We start from the raw sequence: 26284 nt of genomic DNA, 5'->3' as shown, positions 1-26284 counted from the left end.
GCAGGCATCTTCCCTGCAAGGACGCACAAGGCATCTGTGGAAACAGTTCTGCAAGCCCTGGTTATACCTAAGAGAGCAAACCTCTGTGCCGAAGACAAGATTCTATGAACATGAGAATGTTCTATATACCCTCCCCAAGCCCCAGCAGCGTAAGTCAGAATCGGAATAAAGATGTTATCATAAAGTAAGTGGAGGGCACCACCCTTTATACCCCATTCAACACGCGTAACTCGCTGGAGCTTGGCATATAATCGTTTCACCTTATCTCGGACAAAGGCAGCATGAGCTACCATAGAAAGTCGCTCTCCCAGGACAACACCCAGGTACCTGGTCTTATTAACCACTCTAAGCGAGAAATCACCAGAACGACACAAAGGAGGTCGAGTTCCACTGAGGCGTCCCCTCAGAAGCACTGCTACAGATTTCTCTGCAGAGACCTCCAGCTTATGCTGAGCAGACCAATTCAACAATTGGCCTAGAGAAGCAGCTATACGCTCCTCAAGCATCCGGCGGGACTCTCCACACACCAAGATGACTAAATCATCAGCATAAGCTATTCTGATTGTACCTTCCACAGCTTGCATTTGTAGGAACTCATCGAGAACCCAATTCCAGAGAGTCGGCCCCAGAACCGAACCCTGTGGACATCCTCTATAAACTCTTCTCTCACACTTCATGAAAGGAGTACAAATGAGCACATATCTCTCTCGGAGATAGTCCTCAAGAAGACGGTATAAATTTCCTGGACAGAGGGATGCCCTAGCCCTGCGTAGGACACTGCCCCACCACAGAGCATCAAACGCCCCCCTAAAGTCCACTCAGCTTATCTGGCACCCCCGAATTACTTGTGCAATGTGGTCTGAAAGGCCCGGATAGTAGGGAATGTATGCAGTGCTCACAGGGGCAAACGGCTCAGTATGGGTGGACTCCGCTCCTCTAATAATTCTGTCCAACACCCTCTGGGGGTAGCCGCATGATAAATGGGAAATTCTTTTTAATATTAGATTGGGAGGAAAGTTTGGAGTTTATTATACTATTGGTTTGGTGTATACTTTGTATTCGCCATTTGTCGGGATGATGTTCTAGTTTAGATAGGAGTTCAATTATAGAGTCCTTGATGGGATAGTGTTGATCTTTTATGGCAAAGTTGAAGCCATATTCTAAACCGGTAAGTTCAGTTGGGGTGAAGGATTTTGAAGAGATGTTGACGGTAGAAATTTTTGGCTGAGATCCTAATGTAAATGTATGCCATTTCTTGATGTGTCGTTGTTCTACATTATGGATGGCTGCTTTAATGCGAATATCGTTAAAATTGCAGTAAATTGCAGTACTCTGTCCAGGTTTGGGTTGACATTTCCCTTTTAAGATGAAATCTCAATTGATGTATACTGTGTAAAAGGTTGTGTTTCTTGTCAAATCTTTTTCTAAGTTCCTCGCATATGATGGCGATGGAGGTACGATGTATGATATGTGGGTATTTTTTGCAGCTGTTTTTTGGAAAAATGCTGGCGAATTTAGGAACAATAGGGAAAAGACATGCCTTTGGACATGTCTGATAAAAAAAAAAACACAACTCACAAAAACACTCAAAATATTTCACTAATAAATTACATATTACTTTCCGACAAAAATGTCTTTGTCTTAATATTATTCCTAAATTCGCCTGCATTTTTCCAAAAAACAGCTGCAAAAAATACCCACATATCATACATCATACCTCCATCGCCATCATACGCGAGGAACTTAGAAAAAGATTCAACAAGAAACATAACCTTTACACATGAATGTTTTCATGCCACTTAACATTGCGCCTCCGTAGCCAGGTGGGAAGGAGCAGCAGTGCGTAGGACACGCTTCTTGATTAGACCGGGGTTCGAGCCCGTCACCACCAAATACGGAGGAATGTGGAAAGGTCAGGGAATAACCACCGCATATCCCGGAACAATATGGCCTTAGTTGCTAATGCTCCTAAAAACCAAATAACAACAACAAGCCACTTAACATGAATTCATGTTAAGTAGCATTTGAGCATTTGTTAAGAGAATTCATGCAATCTCCCTCCCACCCATACTACCAGTTGTAATTAACACTCTCTCTCTCTCTCTCTCTCTCTCTCTCTCAAATTTTTCATGACTATTGCTAGTTGTGTTATATGTGATACTATTTATTATTATATTTATATCAAATGCCTGTGAAATTGTGCATTTCATATATAGGATAGAATATCTATATATATTATAGTAATTCTCACCAACCGTAGATCTGAGATAACAGTTTTATATTTGCATAACAAAATTTTACAATCTGTGTAATGTTTTTTACTTGTACATGGTACAGTCTAGTCTCCTTAAACAAAGTAGATCATTGGAGAGGGAGTTAAGTATTGTAGAGGGACAGAATTTGTTTACTCTACCCTCTCAGTGACACACTTGTCAGTACCATTTTTGTGTGTGGATTTGTCTCCACGTCTATGTAGATCTTCATGTTTTTGACTAATATTATTTTGCCATTTATCTTCTGTTACTTGATAGACTTCATTTTTATATTGAATAAAATGAAAATGTGTTTTTTTATTGGCATGATTATTGTTTTTCCACAAATTTTCTGTGGGACCTTATCTATGACAACTGCAGTACTTTTCACAAACTTAACCCTCTTAGTTGGCAAAGAATTCCTGTAAAAACGTTATTTCAGTATGATATTAAGCATTTGAAAAATAATTGTGTGTAATTTTTTTTTTTTTTTTTTTTGTCACCATTTTGATATAGGAGCTTTAAATGTGAAGTCAAAGCTAGACTGGGATGCTATTGAAAAAGAAGATGAGGTATAATATTTCAATTTTTTAAAAAAATTTTAACATATTCTACTTCTTTTTTTACAATACACTTAATATTGACTTAGAAAAGTAGTTTGGAAGGCACAAACGAAAGGCCATAAGCTTGCTAATAGCATCTTGTCTCCTATGTTAGCTGTCATGGTCAAAGAATATGAAAATTTGTGAAAGAAAATAAATAAAATGAACAACCTGCTAACAAGATTCTACCAAATTTTCAGTACATTTATTGGCTCTATTGCCAGTTACTTGGGAAAGAGATTAAAACTAATGAAAGCAAATGCCTGACAGAGGTAAGTTCCCAAATATTATGCAAAATAGGATTTTGTCTGCTAGGTCCCCATCTCATCAGGAACCACAAACCATTAGTTTACAAAACAAACAAAGGCTATAGCATTACAATAATCTCTAAACTTCGCTGTAGAACTGGATGCTGGAATACCATTCTGATTAATCATTACATGGTAACTTTCTTCTGCATGTATTATCCTGATGAGCATTCTGTTTCATAAAATTTTCCATTTAGAGCCATGATTGAGATGAAAGTGTGTGAATTCATTAGCATTAGTAGTGGCATGTGATGCAAGAAAGCAAGCTTATACAGCATCAGCCAAAAAAAAAAAAAAAAAAACCTTCACATTTACACTTATCCATTCCCTCCAAAAACGTTCACAGCGACAGATGGAAGTTTGTTCCAGCAATCAACCACTTGCTGGCTAAAGGCAAATTTCTGCACATCTATTCTACAACTGTCTTTCCTCGATTTGAATTTATGTTCCCTCAAGTATGTAATCTACATTGGAAGAATCACATCAGCATTGACTTGCCCAAGCCATTCAAAGCCTTATACACCTCAACCATATCACATCAAACTTGTCTAGTCTCCAGATGCTGCAATTTGCAGAACTTAAAACTTTCTTGGTAAGAGCACATTCCAGCAGCTCTACATCCTTCCTAAAATGAGGCCTCCAGACTTGTATGCAGAACTCAAGGTATAGCCTGACCCCCCCCCATTTGTCAAGTGAGGATACATTTACACATCTCCAGTCCATGGGGACCTCCCCTAAACCTAAGAATGCTCTCAAAATTATGACTAAGGGTTTGCTTACTTCCTTTTCTGCCTCCCTTAATATAATGATAAATGCCATCCACCCCCAGGTGACTTTCTTATGTTTAACTTCAACAGTTTCTCTTCCACTTTCCTCTCACTTATTACCCAATCATTTAGATCCCTGTTACAGTTTGATAAACATCTGGCATCCAATTTCCTACAGAATTCCTCATGTGTAAATGTAGTTGCAAAATATTCATTCAGTTTGTTATCTACCTCAGCAGGATCAATCAACAGTCAAACCATCAATATCAATTGGACCAATCTGATTTTAGAGTTTGCCTAAGTAAAGAAGTTTTTGCTGTTTTTCTTTAATTGTAAAATAATAAGGGAAGTTTACCTCAATATAATACATAGAACACTTCCGGATGATAGTCTCCAGAAATTAAAATGGAAAAATCGAAAAACTTACATTAGAGTAACAAATAGTTCAAAAAATTAAAAATTAATTTAACACAATACAATTAAAAATCAATTTAACGCAATTAAAAATAAGAAAATTAATTTAAAAAATTTAACAAAAAAAATTGCAAGACGAAATTGTAAAATAATAAGAGAAGTTTACCTCAATTATTATTTTACAATTATTGATATCAACGTAGAACGTATTGAGCATTACAGCTCTAGTTCATACTAGCTGTTTTTCTTTGTGTCTTTTGCCAAAGATTTCTTTTAATCTGCCTTTGCTTGTCCAATTTCCTTTGTGATTACAGACTAGTTTATATCTGTCATAGGCTTCTGTGTTGCCTGATAATTTATATAGATCTCGTGCATTTTTCTTCTCTGCCACAAGTCTCATTACTTCAGCTGACATCCAATTCAGCCTAAACCTTGAACTGTATATCTTAGTTAATATGAAAAGCCTAGTTGGTTCCACTGCATAGAATTTAAAAACTCTCTGAGATCACCATAGCCACCTTTACGAAAGCAAAAACCCTTCCCTTTACCCCTGATGGTAGTTACATCTTTAAGTAAATCCTTGGCGCACTATGGTGATTGATTGATTTTGGTTTTTATGGCGCAGTGTGGCCATAGATGTCAATGCACCTAATAAATACCCAGACAAACAAACAAGTAAATTCCACATCAGTACACTGTGATCACTGCCACCTAGTGGTTCCTTTATCTGCAGATTCGTAATGCACGAATAATCATTGCTTATAATGAGATCAAGAGTATTACTCCTTCTGGTTGTCTTTCAAACATGCTGCTGAAGAAAACAGTCATCCAATATATCCACAGAAGTCTTGCTAGTATGCAAGTTGACCAATCCACAAATTCCAGTCAATATATGAAAGTTAAGATTCCCCAATATAAGACATTCTGGTTTACTGGCCCACTCTTGGTACAGTTGTTCGTTGTACTCATTAGAGTTGATAGTTGTATATTAAGACAATCTCAAATCATTAAGAACTTAGTAAGTTAAGATGAAGAACTCAAAAAAAGGTTTGGGTAAACCATTCAATATTCTAGATTGCATCTGGTGATTGGGGGGAGGGGAGAGAATATAAAATTTCATGTACAACTGGTTTTAATGCACTAATAAAATATCTGTGAATCTGCTAAGATACTAATCTCTGTTTTTATGAAAACATTTTCTCACCAGAAACAATTTGAGGGAAAAAAAGCAAATAAATAAACTGAATAAAAACCATGTAGAATCTGGATATTCTCATGAAACTAGCCTACTTAGAATAGCTGGAACTATAAATAATCCTTGAATTGAAGGGAGGGGAGGGGAGGAGACAGAACTGTATCAATGGCATAGAGAAATGGCTGAACCAAGAATAGCATGCTTGCAACTTTCAGTGTCAGAAATAAGTTTAAAATAATTAGTTTGAAAGGAATTATTTGAAATATCACTCAACAATAAAATGTCTTTGTTGTGGCTTACTCAGAAAGTGAATGGCATTACAGCGTGAGTGACATAAGTCGCTCATGCCGCAATGTCTTATGTCATTGAGCTTCTGATCTGCACATCAGGCTATGTATTGTTCCCATGGATATGGACAGGTATTGTAGTTTACATAGGGTAACCTGTATTTTATGGTGTTTCCACAAGTATAACCAAGGATATATGCAATTCTATCAGTTCAGCAACTTTAAAAGCACCCTATAGCATTGTGAAGCAATATGTATAAACAAACCATCTCATTGCAAAGTCTAGTCTACCTGTCACCACTTTTGTCAATAAAAATAAACATTTGTCAACATCAATCATTTTTATAGATAAAGCCTACTTATTTGGAATGATCACACCGTGACGTACTGATAAAGTCCCACACACTTTCAGTAATATGAATAAATAATAATTTTCATCACAATGCATAAAAATGCAACACAAATCCTTTCACAATGAAAGAAAAAAGGGTTTTACAAATTAAATGAGAATGATGAAATAACAATGACAACGGTGAATTGATTGGATTGAAAGGTAATAACGTGAGAAAATATAAAAACTTTAATTGACATCAAATTATTTACAAATATGCCATGGCTAAATGCTTAAGTTGAGTTGGGGGTGCTCGGCTGATCAGGGAGTAAAGAGAGTCACATCGAGAGGCATCAGATGATTATAACTCGAGTAAAAGCTGATACAGGCTACAAATAATGGAACCCACATTTGTAACACGACCGTACAAATCAGGATAGGTAGAATATGGTTATGGCAGAAGGAGCCTTCCAAGACATTGTGAATGCCTCTTGCACTTTTTGCTTTTCACAAAATTGCATAGACCGACATTTGTTTTACTGAGAGTTTTACACTGGTGTGAAAAACTTAAGGACCAACACTATTTCTAAAAATTACAACCACAAAATCTTTACTTAAGGTACCCTTTACTGATGACAGTAGATTCAGTCTCAGCAGCGATTCTGGATGTCAGTTAATCTGGCGAGAGGTGGGCAAACATATCACCCCACAAACATCACTGAAAGGGATCAATATGGCGGTCAAGGTGTTCTCGTCTGGGGAAGTGTTATCTTGGATGGACTTACAGAACTCCAGATACTGGAAGGCAGTACTGTAACTGGTGTACGCTACTGTACTGAGGTAATCCTTCCCTGTGTGCATCTGTTCTGAGGTGCCTTTGGCCCCGAGTTCATGTTTATGGATGATAATGCCACACCCCATCGCACTGCAGCTGTGATATGCTTTTGGAAAGTGAGGACATTGTTTGTATGGATTGACCTGCCCATTTCCTCCGATCTAAATCCCATTGAACACATTTGGGATGCTCTGGGGAGACACCTAGCAGCACGTCCACACCTACTAGAACATCTTCACCAACTGAAGATGGCGCTGACACAGGAATGGACGATGTTGCTGAAAGAACTTATCAACAACATTCTTCTAAGTATGGACAGGCAGTGCAAAGCCTGCATCGACATTAGGGGTGGCCATATCTCCTACTGAGGATCACCTCTTCCCTTCGTTCCATCTTTGGCAGTGATGCATCTGTATCATGGCAGCCAGTGCTGTGTTGCCATTTTTGAATACAGTCCCTCTATACCGTTTTGTTTCCGTTGTATCGGTTTCCTTCATCGTTTCTATACCTCACAAGGTTCTTTTGGTATGCTTTTCCCATATCCAGCCCACTCTGGACCAACACTTTCTAAAGTTTCTTTCCCATATTGTGTACTTAACCTGTAGAGAATTTCAGACAGGTTGATTTTCTTTCTTAACACAAATTTGACCCACTGCTATAGAGTGACGGTGTCTTACACCACCTTGTACTGCTTCTAATGCACATGTGCTGAGAGCACAGCTGTGTGTCAGGCTACTGAGAGATTCTGTCACAAAAGGCATTTTGTCATTCTGATGTACATGCACCTGAAATTAAAAAAAAAAAAAAAAAAAAAAACCAAGTGTAAATAGCATGTTACATTTTGGGCACGTTTGGTTTTTATTTCTTAAATTAATTGAATTTTTCTTTTTCTGGGATTAACAGAAGGGAAAAGTAAATAACTAATTATATTTTTACCGATTAATTACTAATTAATTAATGATATACAGGGTGTTTCAGTTAAACGTTTCAGAACTTCTAAGAGGGGTAGGGTACATCCTGACAACTCGAAATCATATAGCAATGTGGGGTCGGAAATGCTTTCCTGAAGCGGTGTTGTACACAGAAGCACCATAAAAAGAAAAGAGACCGTAAGTGAGAAATCGTTTTAATAATACATGAAAAGAAGCAAAAGGTACATGGATTAAAGTAAGTGTTCGAAGTTTCTTCCACGGGCTACAATGCACACCTCACATCTCCGACGCATGGACATCCGAACATTCTGGAATACTCCAGGCGAATTTCGAATTTCTTCGGCAGCTACTGCGATTCTTGCAACCAGCTCCTCAGCATTGTCAACAGGGGTGTCGTAAACTAGCGATTTCATATGACCCCAGAAATAAAAATCAAGACATGATAGGTCGGGTGACCGAGCAGGCCAACGCACGGGACCACCACGTCCGATCCACTGTTGACCAAATGTGACATCCAGGTAGTTACGAACATCTCCGCTATAATGGGCAGGGGCTCCATCGTGTTGGAACCACATTGTCTGTTGCGTCGATGCAGAAATCTGTTCATCTCTCAAAAGTTGTGGCAATACTTGCTGCAGAAAGATCAAGTAGATAGGTCCGGTTAGACGACACGGTAACAGGTAAGGTCCGATGAGGTGATCTCCCATAATACCGGCCCATACATTGACCGAAAATCGAATCTGTGCTGCACGACGTCGTATTGCATGCGGGTTCTCGACCGCATGCAATACGGTCGAGATATGGTCATTATGCGTGTTGAAAATTCCTTCCCTTGTGAAGGATGCCTCATCGGAAAACAACACTTCAGCAGGAAAAAGGGGATTTGTAGCACATTTTCCAAGGTACCACTGTGCGAAAGCAATACGAGGTTGAAGAAACTTCGAACACTTACTTTAATCCATGTACCTTTTGCTTCTTTTCATGTATTATTAAAACGATTTCTCACTTACGGTCTCTTTTCTTTTTATGGTGCTTCTGTGTACAACACCGCTTCAGGAAAGCATTTCCGACCCCACATTGCTATATGATTTCGGATTGTCAGGATGTACCCTACCCCTCTTAGAAGTTCTGAAACAGTTTAACTGAAACACCCTGTATAAAAGTTAAAAGTAATTGTTTTCACTTTGTTGCACATACCTCACTTCATAATATACACTCAGTGTTGTTTCCTTTATCATTTCTATACCTCACAAGGTTCCTTTTGTATGCTTTTCCCATATCCAGACCACTCCTATGAGAAGCTACAGGTGAAAACTTGACTGGTCCTTAAATTTAGCACACCAGTGTAGTATTAGTAGTGGCAAATGATGCAAGGAAGCAAGCTTCGGTCCAAAAAAAAAAAAAGTGAACACTTACCATTTCACCTGTCCATTCCCTCTAATAGTTTTAGTTTTTCCTTTATTTATTCAAACCACCCACCTCTAAAACACCAGATGGAAGTTTCTTCCAGTGATCAACCACCCTCTTGCTGAAGGAAACCACTATTCTGCAACCATCTGCCTCAGTTTCAATTTATGTCCCCTCATGTGCATAGTCTGAGCAAGAGGAAGAATCCCAGCAGCATTCAGTTTGCTCAAGCCATTCAAAGCCTTAAACACCTCAGTCAGATCACCTTGCAAGTCTCTAGATGTTGCATTTTGCAGAACTGAAGCCTTTCTTGGAGCACCTCTTTGTTCCCCTCACCAATCTTGTTGCCCCTCTTTTCACCTGTCCCAGCAGCTCTACATACTTTCTAAAATGAGGCCTCCAAACCTGTATTCAGTACTCAAGATGTGGCCTAACCATTGCCTTATACAATGGGATAATCACCTCCTTATCCCTGCTCGCAAAATTCTTGTATATCATTAACAAAAACTCCATTTGCTGTCCTGGCAACTTGTCTGCTCTGTTCAGAGAGCTTCATATTGCAATTACCCCCAGGTCTTTTTCAATTTCCACTACCCTGAGTGTAGTACTACACAATTGGTATGTTACTCTGAGATTACCGCTACCCATTGGTATGTTACTCTGAGATTACTGCTACCTTGCATTTGTCACTGTTAAATTTCAACTGCCATTTCCCAGCCCATCTTTTTCTAGATCTTGTTGCAATAGCATACCTGGATTTTGCCATCTGATTTGGAGGGAATCTTCCAGATAGGACTAGCCTATTCATAGGGGTGACTAACATGAGGAAGTATCTCAATAGCCTATCTTGATACCTTGATTTTGAGCATCGCAAGGAATCTGCCAGATAGTGCTGGCCCATTCATATATGAGCGACTAATATGGGGAAGGATCTGAGACAATTTTATGGGAATCTCCAAGAGTGCACCCCAGATATTGGTTTGTGAGATAGACTCTATTAGTATTTTAGCCATGAGTACTTATGGCCTTCTTTGATTAATAAAGAACCTAATCCTTCTGACTGACAGTTAGCTTTGATTTCAGTGATAGTAATCCCAGGATCAAAGTAGAGTTTGACAGTGGCTTCACTTTTTAGCTGATACTTTCTGCCATAGACTCTTGATGTCAGTGGGAGTTGCAGAGTCCCAAATTTCAGAGCCATACAGAATTGAAGTAAATCACAAAAAATATTGCAAGAACAGAAAAGATCTTGAACACAAAACAATTGCTATTTAGTGGCCCACTGGGTGCACATGAGCATGCAGTAGTTTAGAGACTTCTTCGTGACATTAACTTTTTGCACCTGTCATATACACTTGCAATCATGACAGTGTCTCTTTCCCATATTGTGTACTTAACCTGTAGAGAATTTCAGACAGGTTGACTTTCTTAACACAAATTTGACCCACTGCTATAGAGTGACAGTATCTTACGCCACCTCGTACTGCTTCTAATGCACATGTGCTGAGAGCACAACTGTGTGTCAAGCTACTAAGAGCTTTCTACCATCTGTCACAAAAGGCATTTTGTCATTCTGGTGTACATGCACCTGAAATTAAAAAAATAATAATAATAATAATAATAAGTGTAAATAGCATGTTACATTTTGGGCACGTTTGGTTTTTATTTCTTAAATTAATTGAATTTTTCTTTTTCTGTGATTAACAGAAGGGAAAAGTAAATAACTAATTATATTGTTACTAATTAATTAATGTATATAAAAGTAATTGTTTTCACTTTGTTGCACATACCTCACTTCGTAATATACACTCAATTTTTTGCATTACTTGTTTCCTCCTTAATTTTAATAAAAATTGAAATGCATTGTGTATCTTATATTTAATAAAATACACGAGATAACTCAAATCGCTTAGAGACATTTCATTAATTTTAGTAATTATTACATTTTAGTAGGTGAAGTCTTATTTTATTTATTCACAGATTTTATTTTATTTATTTACCTATTTCATGTGATCTTGGAGTTTCTCTTACAGAGAAACTTCAATGTCATGTGAAATAGAAGATCAAAAAAAGTGAAACAAATTAAAAGAAATAAAACAAAGCATCTTCTGTGATTTAACAAAGTAAACAAATACATACTTCAAATGGTAGTTTTGCAGTAATTTTTAAAACTTTTGTACAACATTTTTGTAGTGTGCTTTACTTATATTTCTCCTAGATTTTAACAATTAAATAATCACACTTATTTCATGGTTTTTGCTATGATAAATATAATAAACAAATAGTATAATTCCATTATTTATATATTTAGTAAAATGATGATAAAAAAACTCTTTTATGTACACACTGCTTAAACTGAGAACATTTCTTTCTGCACATCCCCTGTTACCCAATCATTCCTCCAATCAGTGCTTCTGTGTGATACTGAAAAAAAAATAATAATAATAAATAACAATTGTGGGATTTATATTTTCCTAATTTTAATAAAATTTGGATATCTCAACAAATCTTTCTAAATGACACAGGTATAAAATTTCATGAAAATCTGTTTACTGGAAGTAAAGTTATTATATGTGAACAGATGGACAGACATGGCGAAGACAATAGGTGCTTTACACATATATGTAAACACTCCTAAAAAAGTTCAGGTTAATCTTGAACCACCCTATAATAGTATAGTAGTCATTTGTACTTATAATGGTTATGAGATTAATTATCCACACTTAGCTATGTGCCTTCAGATTATTCAACTATTTGTGATACTTTGTAATAAGCATTGCTTCTGTATCCAAAGAATGGGAAATATTAAATTCAGATATCTGAAAAGTTGCTTTTGGAAGTGTAAATTTGTATCATGATGCCAATCTTAATACATTATTATTAAATACTTGTGAGAGGATTTTAGCATTTAATGGTTTCAAGACATTTCGGTAATGTTATCTTTGGTAACATTATCTTCGGTAATGTTATTTTCCATATGACATGTGTCCTTTGAGTTGCATAACTCGATATAATTAATCTATAGGTCAAATGTGACTGTTATGCACTTAATTATTTTTAGTAACATATTATAAGCAAGTTTTGTTTGAAATTTGTTTGTTCAAAATATTATTTTTCCATTCTTTAGAAAAAATATTCAGTCACCCCAGAAGAACCTCCTCTGAGTTGCCAAAAAAAGAATGTGGTAAATATTTATTTATTTTTTTAATTTTTAATGAACCATTCCCTCCATAAATATTGACGTTGAATTCAAGGGCACCCTGTACATGTAAAAAAAATCCTAATTCAAGACTACTTTTTATTAAAAAATCTGTTATATACCATTTTACTTGAGCCTTTCCTCTTCCTCTTATTGCTTTAAGTAATTTGTGGATGGTCCTAACGCATTAAAAGTATTAGTTCTGTGCACAACTGTTAAAGATATTATTTTTTTAATATTTAGAAAAAAATTTCAGTCACTCCAGAAGAACCTCCTATGAGCTGTTCCAGAAAGACTGTGGTAAGCTTGTCATAAAAATATTCCAATTTTTTAGTGATTTATATACCATTTTACTTGAGCCTTTCCTCTTCCTCTTCCTGCTTTAAGTAATTTGTGGATGGTCCTAATGCATTAAAAGTATTAGTTCTGTGCACAATTGTTAAAGATATTATTTTTTTAATATTTAGAAAAAAATTTCAGTCACTCCAGAAGAACCTCCTATGAGCTCTTCCAGAAAGACTGTGGTAAGCTTGTCATAAAAATATTCCAATTTTTTAGTGATGATCACACTTTAGAAGTCGAAATTTGATATTATTATCAAAAAATATGTATATATATTTAATTTTAAATCATTTTATTTCAAGATGAAGTTAATGCCTGTCATCACTATTTTATTTATTTTTATTTTATTTTTTTTTTGGAATTAAAGTTTTTCATTATTTAATCCTTTAACAAGTGTGCCCTCAGAATAATTCAAAATTGCTCAATTTTTTATGCCATCCTTTATTTTTGAACTATACTGGTGAACTCAACAATGAATAATCTGTTTTTTATATTAAAAATATATGTAAGAGGAGTTTTTTCATGGCTAATCACCATGGATGAAACGTGGATCCATCACTATGATCCTTAAACTAAACAAATGTCAAGATAATTGAAGCATGCAGAATCACCATCCCCCAAAAAAGGCAAAGGTGCAACAAGTGCTGGCAAGGTGTTGCTGTCAGTTTTTTTGTATCAGCATGGTGTAATACTAACAGATTACCTTCAAAAGGGCTGTACTGTGACGGAAATGTATTATTCCAACCTCCTCATAAGGCTGCATTCTGCCATAAAAGAAAAACAAAACAGGGAAAGCTGTTAAAAAGTGTGCTACTGCAGCATTCCTTGCATGCTGCAGTATGGTGTGCCCGCAAATGTGGTTTTGAAATATTGTCACCTGCTCATTCCTCTGACCTTGCACCCTCAGATTTTTTTCTCTTTTCTGCACTGAAGTCCTTCCTTTGTGGAAAATACTTTGCTGCTGCTGATGATGATGATAAGGTGATTTCTTTGAAGGATAGTCAGAGGTGTTATTTTTTACTCTTACACTGCTTTTTTACCTATTGATGTATGTACAGATATACAACTTTTGATGAGGTAACCTTTTCAAAGTGTACCAAAATCTCAATTTTTTTTGTAAATTTAAATTCTTTCTGGCACCTTTGACTTTTTTTTGCACCATTAAAACCAAAGATCGTAATCATCATCACAGTCAGAGGACTTCTATAAAACTAGTCTGCAGAAGTGTATTGAGAGATGGCAGAAATGTGTCATTTTGTCTGGTGACTATGTTGAAAAATTGTAATATACAGTTTTTGTTTCAACCTTCTATCACAACTACTGGGTGAGGCGCCTCCGTAAACATATCCAGGTGGGCAGGAGCAGCAGTGCGTAGCACACGCTTCTTGATTAGACCGGGGTTCGAGCCCGTGCCCACCAAATACGGAGGATGCGGAAAGGTCAGGGAATGACCACCACATATCCCCGGAGCAATATGGCCTTAGTTGCTAATGCTCCTAAAAAAACCAAAATAACAAATAACTTTTGGGTGAATATAAATCTTTTTTTGAAACCCCCTCATAGACACACACATCTGCCCTTGTTCCATATTGTATATAGCCTCCTGCATTTGGGTGTGTCATCTTCTCTTGCTATGAGGAGAAGAACATGTTGCTATGGCTATCATTACTGTGAGTAGTGGTGAGTGTCATTGTGAAGATGAAAGGCCAATGACTGGACTCCATAAAACCTGAAGCTAGCATGCTTCAGTTGGATGTAAGAGATGCCACTAATTTTAAATTTTGCATGTAATTATCAAGAATAGGCTTAAAGAAAGGAGTTTTTTGATTTTTTAGGGTCAAAATTCTTCAGTAACCAAATAATGGTGCCACTCAAAAAGGAAACAATGATTGAGGGATAATAAAACTGACATTTATATAATTTTTAATATTTTTATTTTTTGTTGACAGCTGTATTTTACATAAAGGCATGCACTCCTATCAGCAAGTTAAACTGGATTGAAACATGGTCTCTTTCTCTACAGCTTTAAATAGGCAGCAACAGCCTAGGGTTTTCCATTATCTCTGAAATTTGTGTGTGTGTGTGTGTGTGTGTGTGTGTGTGTGTGTGTGTGTGTGTGTGTGTGTGTGTGTGTGTGTGTGTGTAAATAAAGAACAGTTACTGGCAAGGTATTTCTTTCATTAATTTTTGACAGTTTTCAGTGAGTTTTGATACTTATGTTTTAGTTTTTAATCTTTTAATTAGATATATAACTTCACAAATTAAGAAAACCTTTATTGAAAAAATTTGTCCACAAATCACATATTGAAACATTGTTACTTGTGTGAAACATACCCTTCCAAGAACAGTACCCCAAGTAGCTCAGGCAACTTGATTGCCCCTTGCTTGAGCTGGCCATGTTCATAACATATCCAAATGTGTTTTGTCTGTCCAATTATTTATCAAATCTTTAAGTGGTAATATATCAATTTATACAATACTAAATATCTTCAAATGTCTTGCTAAAATTTTTATCAAAATTTAAATGTAGTTATTCAATTCTAGTTATTATTTCTTTGATGTTACCTTATATAATTATATAATTTTTGCCAAACAAAGTGGATTTAAAAAAAAAAAAAAAAAATCTATCAGTTTTCCTTTGTCAGTGAATGGAGTCATTATGGCAGTCTCTTCCCATAAAGATTCACACTTTTAGTTAATTGAATCAACTGCTGCTATATCTTTACGTGGAAAATGTACCACGAATAAAATAATTCAAGGGAAGCTGACAAACCAGATTTTCATCTTACTTTGAAATGCTTTATTTGTATGATATTTAAGTAATTGCTGGCACATTATAGCCTTAGTGGCCAATATGCCATAAAATCCTAAAAGTCAACCAAGTAATTACTCGATCAAAGAAAGCTACACAAACCACCTACCTAAATTCACAATGGGTAAAATGCTATAAATGAAATCCAAACCTGTAGTAGCTGAACTCTTGTATTAAATACATAGTACATTTTATCAACTTTGTTATTCGTTACTTCTGATAAATAATACTGATAGTAAAAACTGTTTCAGTATTTTTCTTTTCTTTTTTAAGTCCACTGACATCACTAGCAAAAATTTTTTCTCTTTTTACTCAAATACAGTTGGACCTCTATATAAGGAAATTGATCGCTCACTTGAAAAAATTTGTTGTTTAATGAATTTTTTTCATTAAAATTTGTTTGAAATTTTGTTATAAAGAAATATGACCTTTTCAACAATGAACAATACTGTAATTCAACATTCAGAAAAATAGTAAAAGATGGGAAATAAATCAGAAATAATTGGGAGTGAATAAATTTTCTAACAGTTTAAAACAATTAATTTATTAATACATACATACATATTAAGAAATGACTACCTAAATGATGCGCACAATATATTAGTACACTTTTAAGAATTATTTCTTAAAATATTTGGTTATTTTTTTGTTGTACACTGGATTTTACTGTACATTGTTCATATAAATGTCCACATTTGTTTAAACACTCAAATGTATTCTTGCACATTTTCTTTGTGCTGAAGGCCTTAATGCAAGGTTTCAAATGCTGCCAGCATTTCATGTTTGGAAGGTTTAATATTGCCCTCATTTTCATCCAGTTCATCATCAATATTGTCATTAGTTCTTTGAATACTCTCCAAAATGGAGTCACTCGGATATTCGACTACTATGACACCATTATCAAATCCTAAAAATTTGTCAAGAATAATTTCTCCACTGATCAAATCTCTTGCTTGGAGTTCTTCCCAAGATTGCTCAATATCTTTTAGTAGTTCATCCCTCTCATTGCTGTTAATTGGCCTTTTAGCAAAATCTGCTTTTGCAAAACAATTGTTAATTGCTGTTTCCATCTTGACTCCACACTTTCACCAACTCTGATATGCACATCCTTAAATCTATAACAGAATCTATAGGTTGGTTGGTTTCTATTCTCAGTATAATTTTTTTCAATATGTGCATTGAGTAGAGCATTTTCAAATTCAGAGGGAAGAAAACAAGCTTCACACTTGTAAGCTTCGAAATTACTGAGTGAAGATGGGCAGGACAGTTGTCAACAATAAATGCAGTTTTTTTGTTTCATTCGTTATCTTTCTATCGGAATTTAAAATCCGCTGTTCTAAAATTTCATTGTCCAAGATTTTTTGTTGTAGTTGCAGTCGTAGTCCAACTCTAACGACTTTACTCCTTTTGAAACATTGGGGTCGTTTGCTTTTGTCTATTACCAAAAGCTTCAGTTTTTCATTACCAGCCATATTTGCACCAACCAAGACTAATTCTCACCTTACTATTTTTAACACCTAAACATTTATCACCTTTAAAAGTTAGTGTCTTGTTCAACAAAAATTTAAAAAATAGACCTGTTTCATCAACATTGAATATGTCTTTGGTTTCATATTCCTCCATAATTTTTTTTCACAACTGTTTCTTTCTAATGGGTACAGTCTTCAATTACAACTACACTTTCACCAGAAATAACTTTTTTGAGTAAGCCATGCCGCTTTTTAAATTTTTCCAGCCAACCAGAACTGACTTGGAAAGTTTTATGCCTCAGAAAAGATGCATACTCCATAGCCTCTTCTTTTATTAATGACCCTGATATTGGCATGTTTTGATTTAGAATCAATTTCACCTGCTTAAAAACAGCTGCATCTTTGTACAGGCATAATTTTGCATGCTTTCAACTGAGTACCCATTTCCTAAAACAGTTTGAGAATCGAAACACAGTTTTTCAGAATGGTTGACACTACTTGCAGGGACACCAAATTTTAAAGCGATTTTTTTTTTTTTTTTTTTTTTTTTTTCTCAATGCCTTGATCTACATTATTAAGTACTTCCACTTTTTTCACTACACTCAAGGATTTTCTCTTAGACATTGTAAGGTTACTTGCACAGCAGCTAGAACAAAACTGATTTAGGGATCACTTATACATACCACGGAAATAGAGACAGGTGAAAGTGTGAATGACTTATTTCTGCAAAACAACAGATGAATTTTGGGAATAAAGGAAAATCACTCTATCCTTATTCTCTAATAGGGTGCTTACAGTAGAAAACAGGTTAGACATTGTAAGGTTACTTGCACAGCAGCTAGAACAAAACTGATTTAGGGATCACTTATACATACCACGGAAATAGAGACAGGTGAAAGTGTGAATGACTTATTTCTGCAAAACAACAGATGAATTGACCAAAGCCAATGTCCGCATCAGGTATATGCCTTAATCTTTGCCACTGGCTGTAGACACATAGATAGCAGTTGACCAGCATGACTTTCTCAGTACAGTAGAGGCAATTGTATAGGTTTTATGAGCACCACTAAATTGTAGAATGTTTTTGCTCTTAATTCGTGCTTTCTACAGCACGAATTAAGCTCTATTGCCAATAATCAGCTCTGTTGCCTAAAGGCCAGAGGTGCAAACAGGTGCATACCTAGGTCTCAAAATCAGTTTGTTATATGGAAATTTTCTTGATTATACTGAAACCATTTTCAATATAATGACCAGGGGAAATAAAAAAAAAAAAATTTGCTAAATAGAAAAATTCACTATATGGAAGTCCATTACAGAGAGGTTCAGCTGTATATGTAACCCCCCCCCCCATTTCTTTCATCATGTAATTTGATTAATGTCTTTTGAGGTCATTACGATGGGCATCGTGACGGTATCCAATCTTCCTTACATTTCGAGGCTCTAAAATGGTGCTCACAGGCTGACTGCTAGGTAGTCCATCCAACTAAACCTGTTGGTAACTCTATGGGAGATATCCAGAACATCAGTGTATATAATCTTGCTACCTCTACTCTGTCAGACAGTGAATGGAGGAAGTCCAAGTAGCCTTTATAAAGGGGGACATTGTCTAGTTCACATTCTTTCAAGGAGCTGGATATATTCTTGCTGTCTGTAAGCCATATCCAAAAATTTCTTTCCTTTATACATGTGCCCTCCCCCACCTTTCCTTTACTACTGAATACATCATGAATAGTCAAAACTTCTAGAACAAACATCTGCAAAAGTCTAAACCTCCCAAACACTTCCTTGTTCATTTCACAAACATGCATGGTCTTCGTTTCAATCTCAATGATGTTCATTTCTGCTTAGTTTGCCAAACCCCACATACTTTTCTGGCAGAATCTCAGTTATCGATTGATTCAACCACTGCTCATCTCAGTTGTCCTAATTATTTGCTATACGATTACTTTTCTGACAGAATCCCAGTTATCGATTGATTCAACCACTGCTCATCTCAGTTGTCCTAATTATTTGCTATATGATTACTTTCACTTCAAATATGGTACTTGTACTTATGTCTGCTCTGATATTTCCTGTCAGAGACTTGTTAATTTGGCATCTCTTCTGTTTGATCTTCTCTTGCTTAAAATCTTTCTACACCATTCTGTCAAATTCATCTGTTGATCTCTCAATTCCACTAATCACTTGGAACTCTTTGATTTCCTCTCTTTGAAGCTTAACCTTCTCCAGTCCAACTTTCTTAACACTGAAGTAATTTTCCATGGCAATTTTAATTCAAAACTCCAGCTGACTTCAGTTTTTAGTCACACAGATCTAGCTGGTCAAGATCCTCAGGTTGCAATTGCTAATGACCTCGCACAGATTGTTCACATACCTACCAGAATATCAGACATTCCTAACCATGCAGCCAACATGCTTGATCTTTTTCTTACAAATAACCCTTCTAAGTACATAGTCGGGATGAGCGGTCCCCTAGGCACCTCAGATCAGAACTTGGTGGTGGTTTCTTCTGCAATGGATCCTCTTTCTCGTGGTTATTCTCAACCTCGTGTTTTTTGATATTATAAGAATGCAAAATGGGATGAGCTGCGAGATTTCTTTTCTTTTCCTTGGTCAGATTACTGTTTTTAAATCTTCTGATATTAACATTTCCCAGATCATGTCAGTGAAATTATTCTTGTAGGAATGAAATCCTTTATTCCACACTCCACCTTAAAATCTCATCCTGGTCCTGTTGTCACCTCAGCTAAGGATAGAGCTGACTTACTAGCATCCTACTTTTTTTCTAACTCCTGTATCAATGATCTGGGTAAACCATCTCCTACCATTCCCATACACACCACTCAATACTTCCTGTGGTCTTCCATCAAAGGGATTTCTGAAGAATTTTGAACAATCTAGATGCCAATAAAGCTCCAGGCCCTGATAATATTTCTCCACTTGTTCTCAAAACCTGCACTTTTGAGCTTACTCCTGTTTTGTGTCATCGTACATTTTCTTATTGCACTGGTGTTTTTCCTTCTGCTTGAAAATTTGCTTATATCCTGCCAGGTCCTAAAAAGGGTGACAAACCCTCCCATCCAATTATTGTCTCATTGCACTTACCTCTACTCTTTCTAAAGTAATGGAGAAATCTGTTACGCACCAACTTCTAAACTACCTTGAAACCTTCCATCTGAAAAGTGATCACCAATATGGATTCTTTCAGTGTCAATCCACTGGTGATATTTTGGCTTATGTTACCGATCTGTGGACAAATTCAGTGGAAAAGTTTGGCAAAACTCAATCAATTTCTCTTGACGTTGCTTATTGATTGCCAACTGTTTTTTGTATTTGGGTATCAAGTTTTCTCTCTAACCATTCACTGCTGGTGATGATATATCGCTCTGCCTTCTAACTTCTCCACTAATACTGATGTTCAGTTCTTTCTCCCACTCTTTTCCTCCTGTATATCAACGACCTTCTTCCACTGACTGGAAATACTATCCATAGTTTTGCTGATGGTAGCACATTACATTCCACCTTCCAGTTTGAGAAACCTTCAACTTCTCGAATATCCACTACCAATTCCTTAAATGCTAATCTCCAGGTAATTCTTCAGTGGGGCAAAGATAACATAGTTAATTTCAATCCTTCTAAAACTCATTCCTGTCTTATATCTTGCAAAAAGGATTCTTCTGCTCCTCTGCTTATCATCAATGACACTCGAATTTCTAGACATGATCACATATCTCTATTAGGGATTACCCTGACTTCTGGTCTCTCTCTCTTGGCATTAGCACATCACAAATATTGCCTACTCTGCATCTAAAAAAACTGGTTTTTCTTTTTCATTCTTGACTTTAATTTTCTTTTAAACAGCTACTCACTCTGTACAAATCTCAATCCACCCTACCAGTGGTCCCAAGTGATCTTCTTGAGTGAAATACTGAGTGATTTAATTCTGTTATTTTTTTCTGGGGCCTTTCTCTTTTCAGTTCACTGTAAGTGGTTCTGTACTTAAAAGGTTTTGAGTAAGCACCCAGGAAGGAAATCCACCTTTCTTTTCTTAACTAAACTAATTTATACAGCACTTGATCACTGGTAACACCACTCTTGCCTCCACGTGGCATAAAAATTAATTTGCTAAGGGGCTGAAAAGATATGGATCAAAATGTTTCTATCTTTAGAAGTGACAATCACGCAGCCAGATAGAGAAAATGACCATAAGACATCTCAACCCCACAGGTTTAAAACAAATTCCTTGGCAACAGATTATTCCAAATTTCTTATATTGCACTCACTTGCAGATAAACCTCTAAGTAAATTATCTCCCTTCCTTATCCAGAAACACCTGGAAAGTATTGCAGGATCTCCTAAGAGGGTTAAGGAGACCTACTTAGTGGAAACTATAAACTGCAGGCATTCAGAGAAACTCCTTCAAGTTACAAATTTTGCTGGAATTCCAGCGAAGTATCTCCCCATTCAACTCTACATATGTCTAAAGGGGTTATATCTGGCTGTGATCTGTCGAATGTCACAGAGGAAAGTTACAGGCCAATCTCCCTCTCCAATTGCCTCATTAAAATCCTTGAAAAAATGAGCCATGGTCAACTCATTTGCATCATTGAAATGCAACATCTAATGAGTAATAGTCAGCATGGCTTTTGCCAAAACAGGTCCTCCTTAGATCTCATGATTAAGTCTTAGTCTACAATACGCAATACCTTTGTGAAAAAAAGAACACTTTCTTATGGTTTCCATAGATATAGAGAAGCATTTAATACTGTCTGGTGTCATGACATTCTCAGTGACCTTCATGATCTTGGTCTTCAAGGAAATCTGCCTATATTGATTAAGAATCATTCTTTTGAATTTCATTATCAAAAACTTCCTTTCTATGACATTTTTGTAGGAAGGAGTACTGAAAGTCTGTACTGAGTGCAACTCCTTTTTGCCCTTAGAATTGATTCCATTACAGACCTCCCAAATACTGTTTATGCTGATGATCTCTCTATTTCTTGCCATTCTCAGAAAATGAGATCTATCGAACAGCAACTGCAAATATCCCTAAATAAAGTACAACAGTGGGCAGTGCTCAGTAGTTATTGTCTTTCACAACAGAAAACTGTTGCGATCCACGTTTCTACTGACACTCAACATAAATTACATACAGATCTGAAAGTTCAGATATGACACCTTACCATCCCAATTGCCAACATCAAATTTTGGGATTAATCCTTTATCCTTCTTTGAGCATGTTAAATTTGTACTTACCACTTAAGAGTTTTATCTGCCCCATCTTGGGGAGCAGGTCGTACCTCTTTTCTGCTCTCATACAGCACATTGATTAGATCCTGTTTGGGTTATGGTGCTCCAATCTATGATTCTGCCCAGAAGAGTGTACTATACTGGTTTGATCCGATACAGCACAATGCACTGTGGATTGCACTTGGTGCTTTCAGGATGTCTTCAACCTGTGATGTATATATTGCAGCTCATCAGCCCCTTCTCTACCCCAAGAAAAATACCACTACTTAAGTAAGTAGCCAGAATACAAAGTTGCTGTCTGCATTCTATTCAGCCATATCTCTTCAATCCACCACTACAAAATCTCTATAGAAATAAATACAGTAAAATAAGATAAATAAATATAGTAAAATAAGATAAATAAATATAGTAAAATAATGAATTACTCTTATCCACCTTGGACTTCCCCATCATCACCTGACTAATGATACTTATTTTCATCAATGGGGAAAGAATCTTCTACTGACACCCAATGTGAAACAACTCCATGCAAGCCATATCAGAAATATGTTGATTTCTTGCCATTATATACTGATGGCTGCTCCAAATCACATTCAACCATTGGAGCAGTGGCAGTGTTTCCCCTCTGCTATCATTTTTGCTTCCCTTCCACGTGAGTATAGCAGCATTTCAGTGAAACTACATACAATAAAATTAGCTTTAGAAAATCTGAATTTTTTCCTACCTTCAAAATATATTATAGTTTACACTGACTGTCTCAGCTCAATTTCGTCAATGTAAAATCCCTTCTATGAGTTTTATCCTGTTTTCTGTTTTAAACCAGATCAGGAGCCTGCTATTGCAAATTGAAGAGCATCAATTTGTGACCTTTTGTTGTATCCCTGCATATTCAGGAATTAAAGGGAATGAACTGGCTGATAAAGCTGCTAAAAATCAGTGAATTTTAGATTTAACCTCTCTACCTATTCCTGCCTCTGACTATAATCTTGTCATACGAGCAGCATGCCTTGCACAGTGGAAATAGCTACGGCAAGCCCAAACCAATAATAAGCTTTTTCAGTTGAAACAGGACCCAAAATTTTGGCAGTCTATCATTCAGACAGTGTGACAAGAAGTGGTACTTGCATGGGAGCAAGGATAGGACTTTTTTATCTGACTTACATTCATCTACTTACAGGCACTGATCCTCCACCTCAGTGTCCAAAATGTTCAGCATACCTATCCATTAAACATATTCTGATTGACTGCTCTCTATCAACAGGACAGAACTTCATTCTTTTGTTCTCTGGTTAATCTCCAAGAACCGATGAGACTACAGCATATTATTGTCAACAAGGCAAACATTAACAAATTTTTCTGTTTTTTGAAACAAATTAGAGTATATCCTCAGTTCAGAACAGGTTTCTCTAATGAAAATTAAGAGGTTACACTTAGTTATTTTCTAGCACATTCCCACAAATAGGTGCACTATAGCAACTGAAGCAGCTTATGCACCACTAAACAAATGTGGCACACACACACACACACACATACTACCACCCTACCATGGAATACTGTTCCCACATTTGGGGCGGTACCCCCCCCCCCCCCATAACCTCTCTCAGGCTTCTAGACTCCATTCAGAAGAGGGTATTTATGTTAATAAACCAGTCTGAGTTAATAAATAAGTCAACATCCAATTCCAACATTCAAAAAAGTCTTCACACTCATAGAAACAACTTTTTCTTAAACTGTTAATTATATACTATATATAATAATAAATGATACTATTATACCATGTGAAATTATTAACAAAATGGATTTATTAAACTCATATAGAATACAAACTCAATTTTGTACACTACATTGTTAGCAGGTGACATTTTGGAATTCTTACCAAATGCCATCTTCAGACTATAAATGCTGTGAGGAAAGGGGGATAGAAGAACATTTAACAACTCTGTAAAATAGATTGATACACTATAATCAGAAGTAATTACAACTAAAATCTTTAATTATTTGGATTATGTTTATAAGCCAATATGATGTGCCAGTATGATACTTATCATATTGGCTTATAACATAATCCAAATAAGTTTTTGGATTATGTTATAATTCATTCAGACCATAGCATTTATGATCGGAAAACAGGGTTTTAGTAAGAATGCTGAAATGTTACCTGCTAACAATTTATTGTAGAAATTACGCTTATATTCATGAGTTTAATAAATCTATTTTGTTAATAATTTCACAAGGTATAATAGTGTAATTTATTATTATTATTATATTTAGTATGTCATTTACCATATGAATAGATAAACCATATAACATCCTTTCCCAACTATATTATAACTTTTTCTTCTTCCTCAAAACAAATTGGAGTATCCCTTCAGCCACTATTTTCTGAAACAACTTCCTTTCATGCTGTATTTCCTGAAAATTACAATCTACAGAAATTCAAGTCTAATGTCAACGAGCATCTTTTTTTATCTAATCAAACCTTCAGCCTAGAGGCATATGATGCAAGAAAGCAAGCTTATATAGCATCAGCAAAAAAAAAAAAACCCTTCCCTTTTCACCCATCCATTCACTCCAAAAGTTTGTTTCAGCAATGAACCACCTGCTGGACAAAGGCAAACTTCCGCACATCTATCCTACAACTGTCTTTCCTCAATTTGAATTTATGCCCTCTCAGGTGATTATTCTGAGCAAGAGGAAGAATCCCATCAGCATTGAGCTTGCTCAAACTATTCAAGGCCTTATACACCTTAATTAGATCACCTCGCAGGTGCCTAGTTTCCAGACACTGTAATTTGCAAAACTTAAGCCTATCTTGGTAACAGCAGCCCTTCTCTGTACTCATTCCAGCAGTACACATCTTTTATAAAATGGGGCCTCCAGATCTGTGTGTGGTACTCAAGGTGTGGCCTGACCATCACCTTAAACAGTACACTGTCGAAATAATGGAACATTCAAGCTAACGGTACATTGCGATTGGATGTTTACATACAGCGCAGATGTCTTGCAGTACTAAGTTCTCCATTTTGAAAGTAAATTCTGTACTGATATCACAGATTATACTGCTGTTTTACACTTATTTTGAATTAAAAACCCCCTCACTGTCTCCTAAAGTTAATAAACCTCATACAGAAAAGAAAAGAACAACATTAAAGCTTAATGGCAAACTTGATATAATAATAGAAAATAGAACAGGCGTAAGTAGAAGTATATTAATGACAGAATATAACATTGGATCGTCAACATGTTTGTTTTTTTATGTGCAGTTAATAAAATTGCATTCTTAATCTCTCTCTTTCTTATTTAGCCTCATTATTTCTGCATTAAATGTATTAAAAATAAAACTATCGAAATAACAGCACCTTGAATCCCCAAAGGTGCCGATATTCTGAAAGTCTACTGTACAAGGGGATAATCACCTCCTTATCCCTACTTACAAAATTCCTATATATCAGAGTTTCCCAAACTTTTTCAAATGTGGACCAGTGTTTGCAGATTTTTTTTTTTTAATGGCCCACCTATTGCTATAAACTAATGTATTTTCAATAATTATACTCGTAGGTTCAGGAAATAATGACTACCATTAGGGCATTTAACATACCAGTAATAATGCAATTAGATATTCATTAACATCAGTAAATATAAATAAAAGATAGGAAATTCATTTCTTTGTTTATTATCAAAAGTTTACATAAAACTGACATATTTTAGGAAAGAAAATAAGGAAATTTTCTTATAGTTTTATGTAGGTATATTTCGAATAAATTGTTTGCAGACTAGTATTTTCTTTTCGCGGGCCGCAGACCATACTTTGGGAAACCCAGCTATATATCATTGACAACACTCCATGAGCTACTCTTGCAGCCTGTCTGAACTACTTAAAAA

General features: G+C 35.9%; 1 protein-coding gene across 1 annotated transcript in view; it reads left to right on the top strand.

Annotated features, from left to right (window-relative positions):
• Positions 1-26284, top strand: part of LOC150091380 (uncharacterized) — a 42662-nt gene that overhangs the window by 4782 nt on the left and 11596 nt on the right. The window contains exons 2-4 of the mRNA XM_090390146.1: positions 2769-2824; positions 12458-12514; positions 12773-12829. Of these exons, the coding sequence (XP_090246272.1) occupies positions 2769-2824; positions 12458-12514; positions 12773-12829 (170 nt within the window). The remainder of the gene's footprint in view (positions 1-2768; positions 2825-12457; positions 12515-12772; positions 12830-26284) is intronic.

The sequence above is a fragment of the Mastigoproctus giganteus genome, chromosome 1 (genome assembly GCF_048544385.1).
Source record: "Mastigoproctus giganteus isolate SK-2022 chromosome 1, ASM4854438v1, whole genome shotgun sequence".
Lineage (NCBI taxonomy): Eukaryota > Metazoa > Arthropoda > Arachnida > Uropygi > Thelyphonidae > Mastigoproctus > Mastigoproctus giganteus.
The sequence above is the reverse complement of the archived record's forward strand: the minus strand, read 5'-3'. Positions and strand labels throughout refer to the sequence as shown.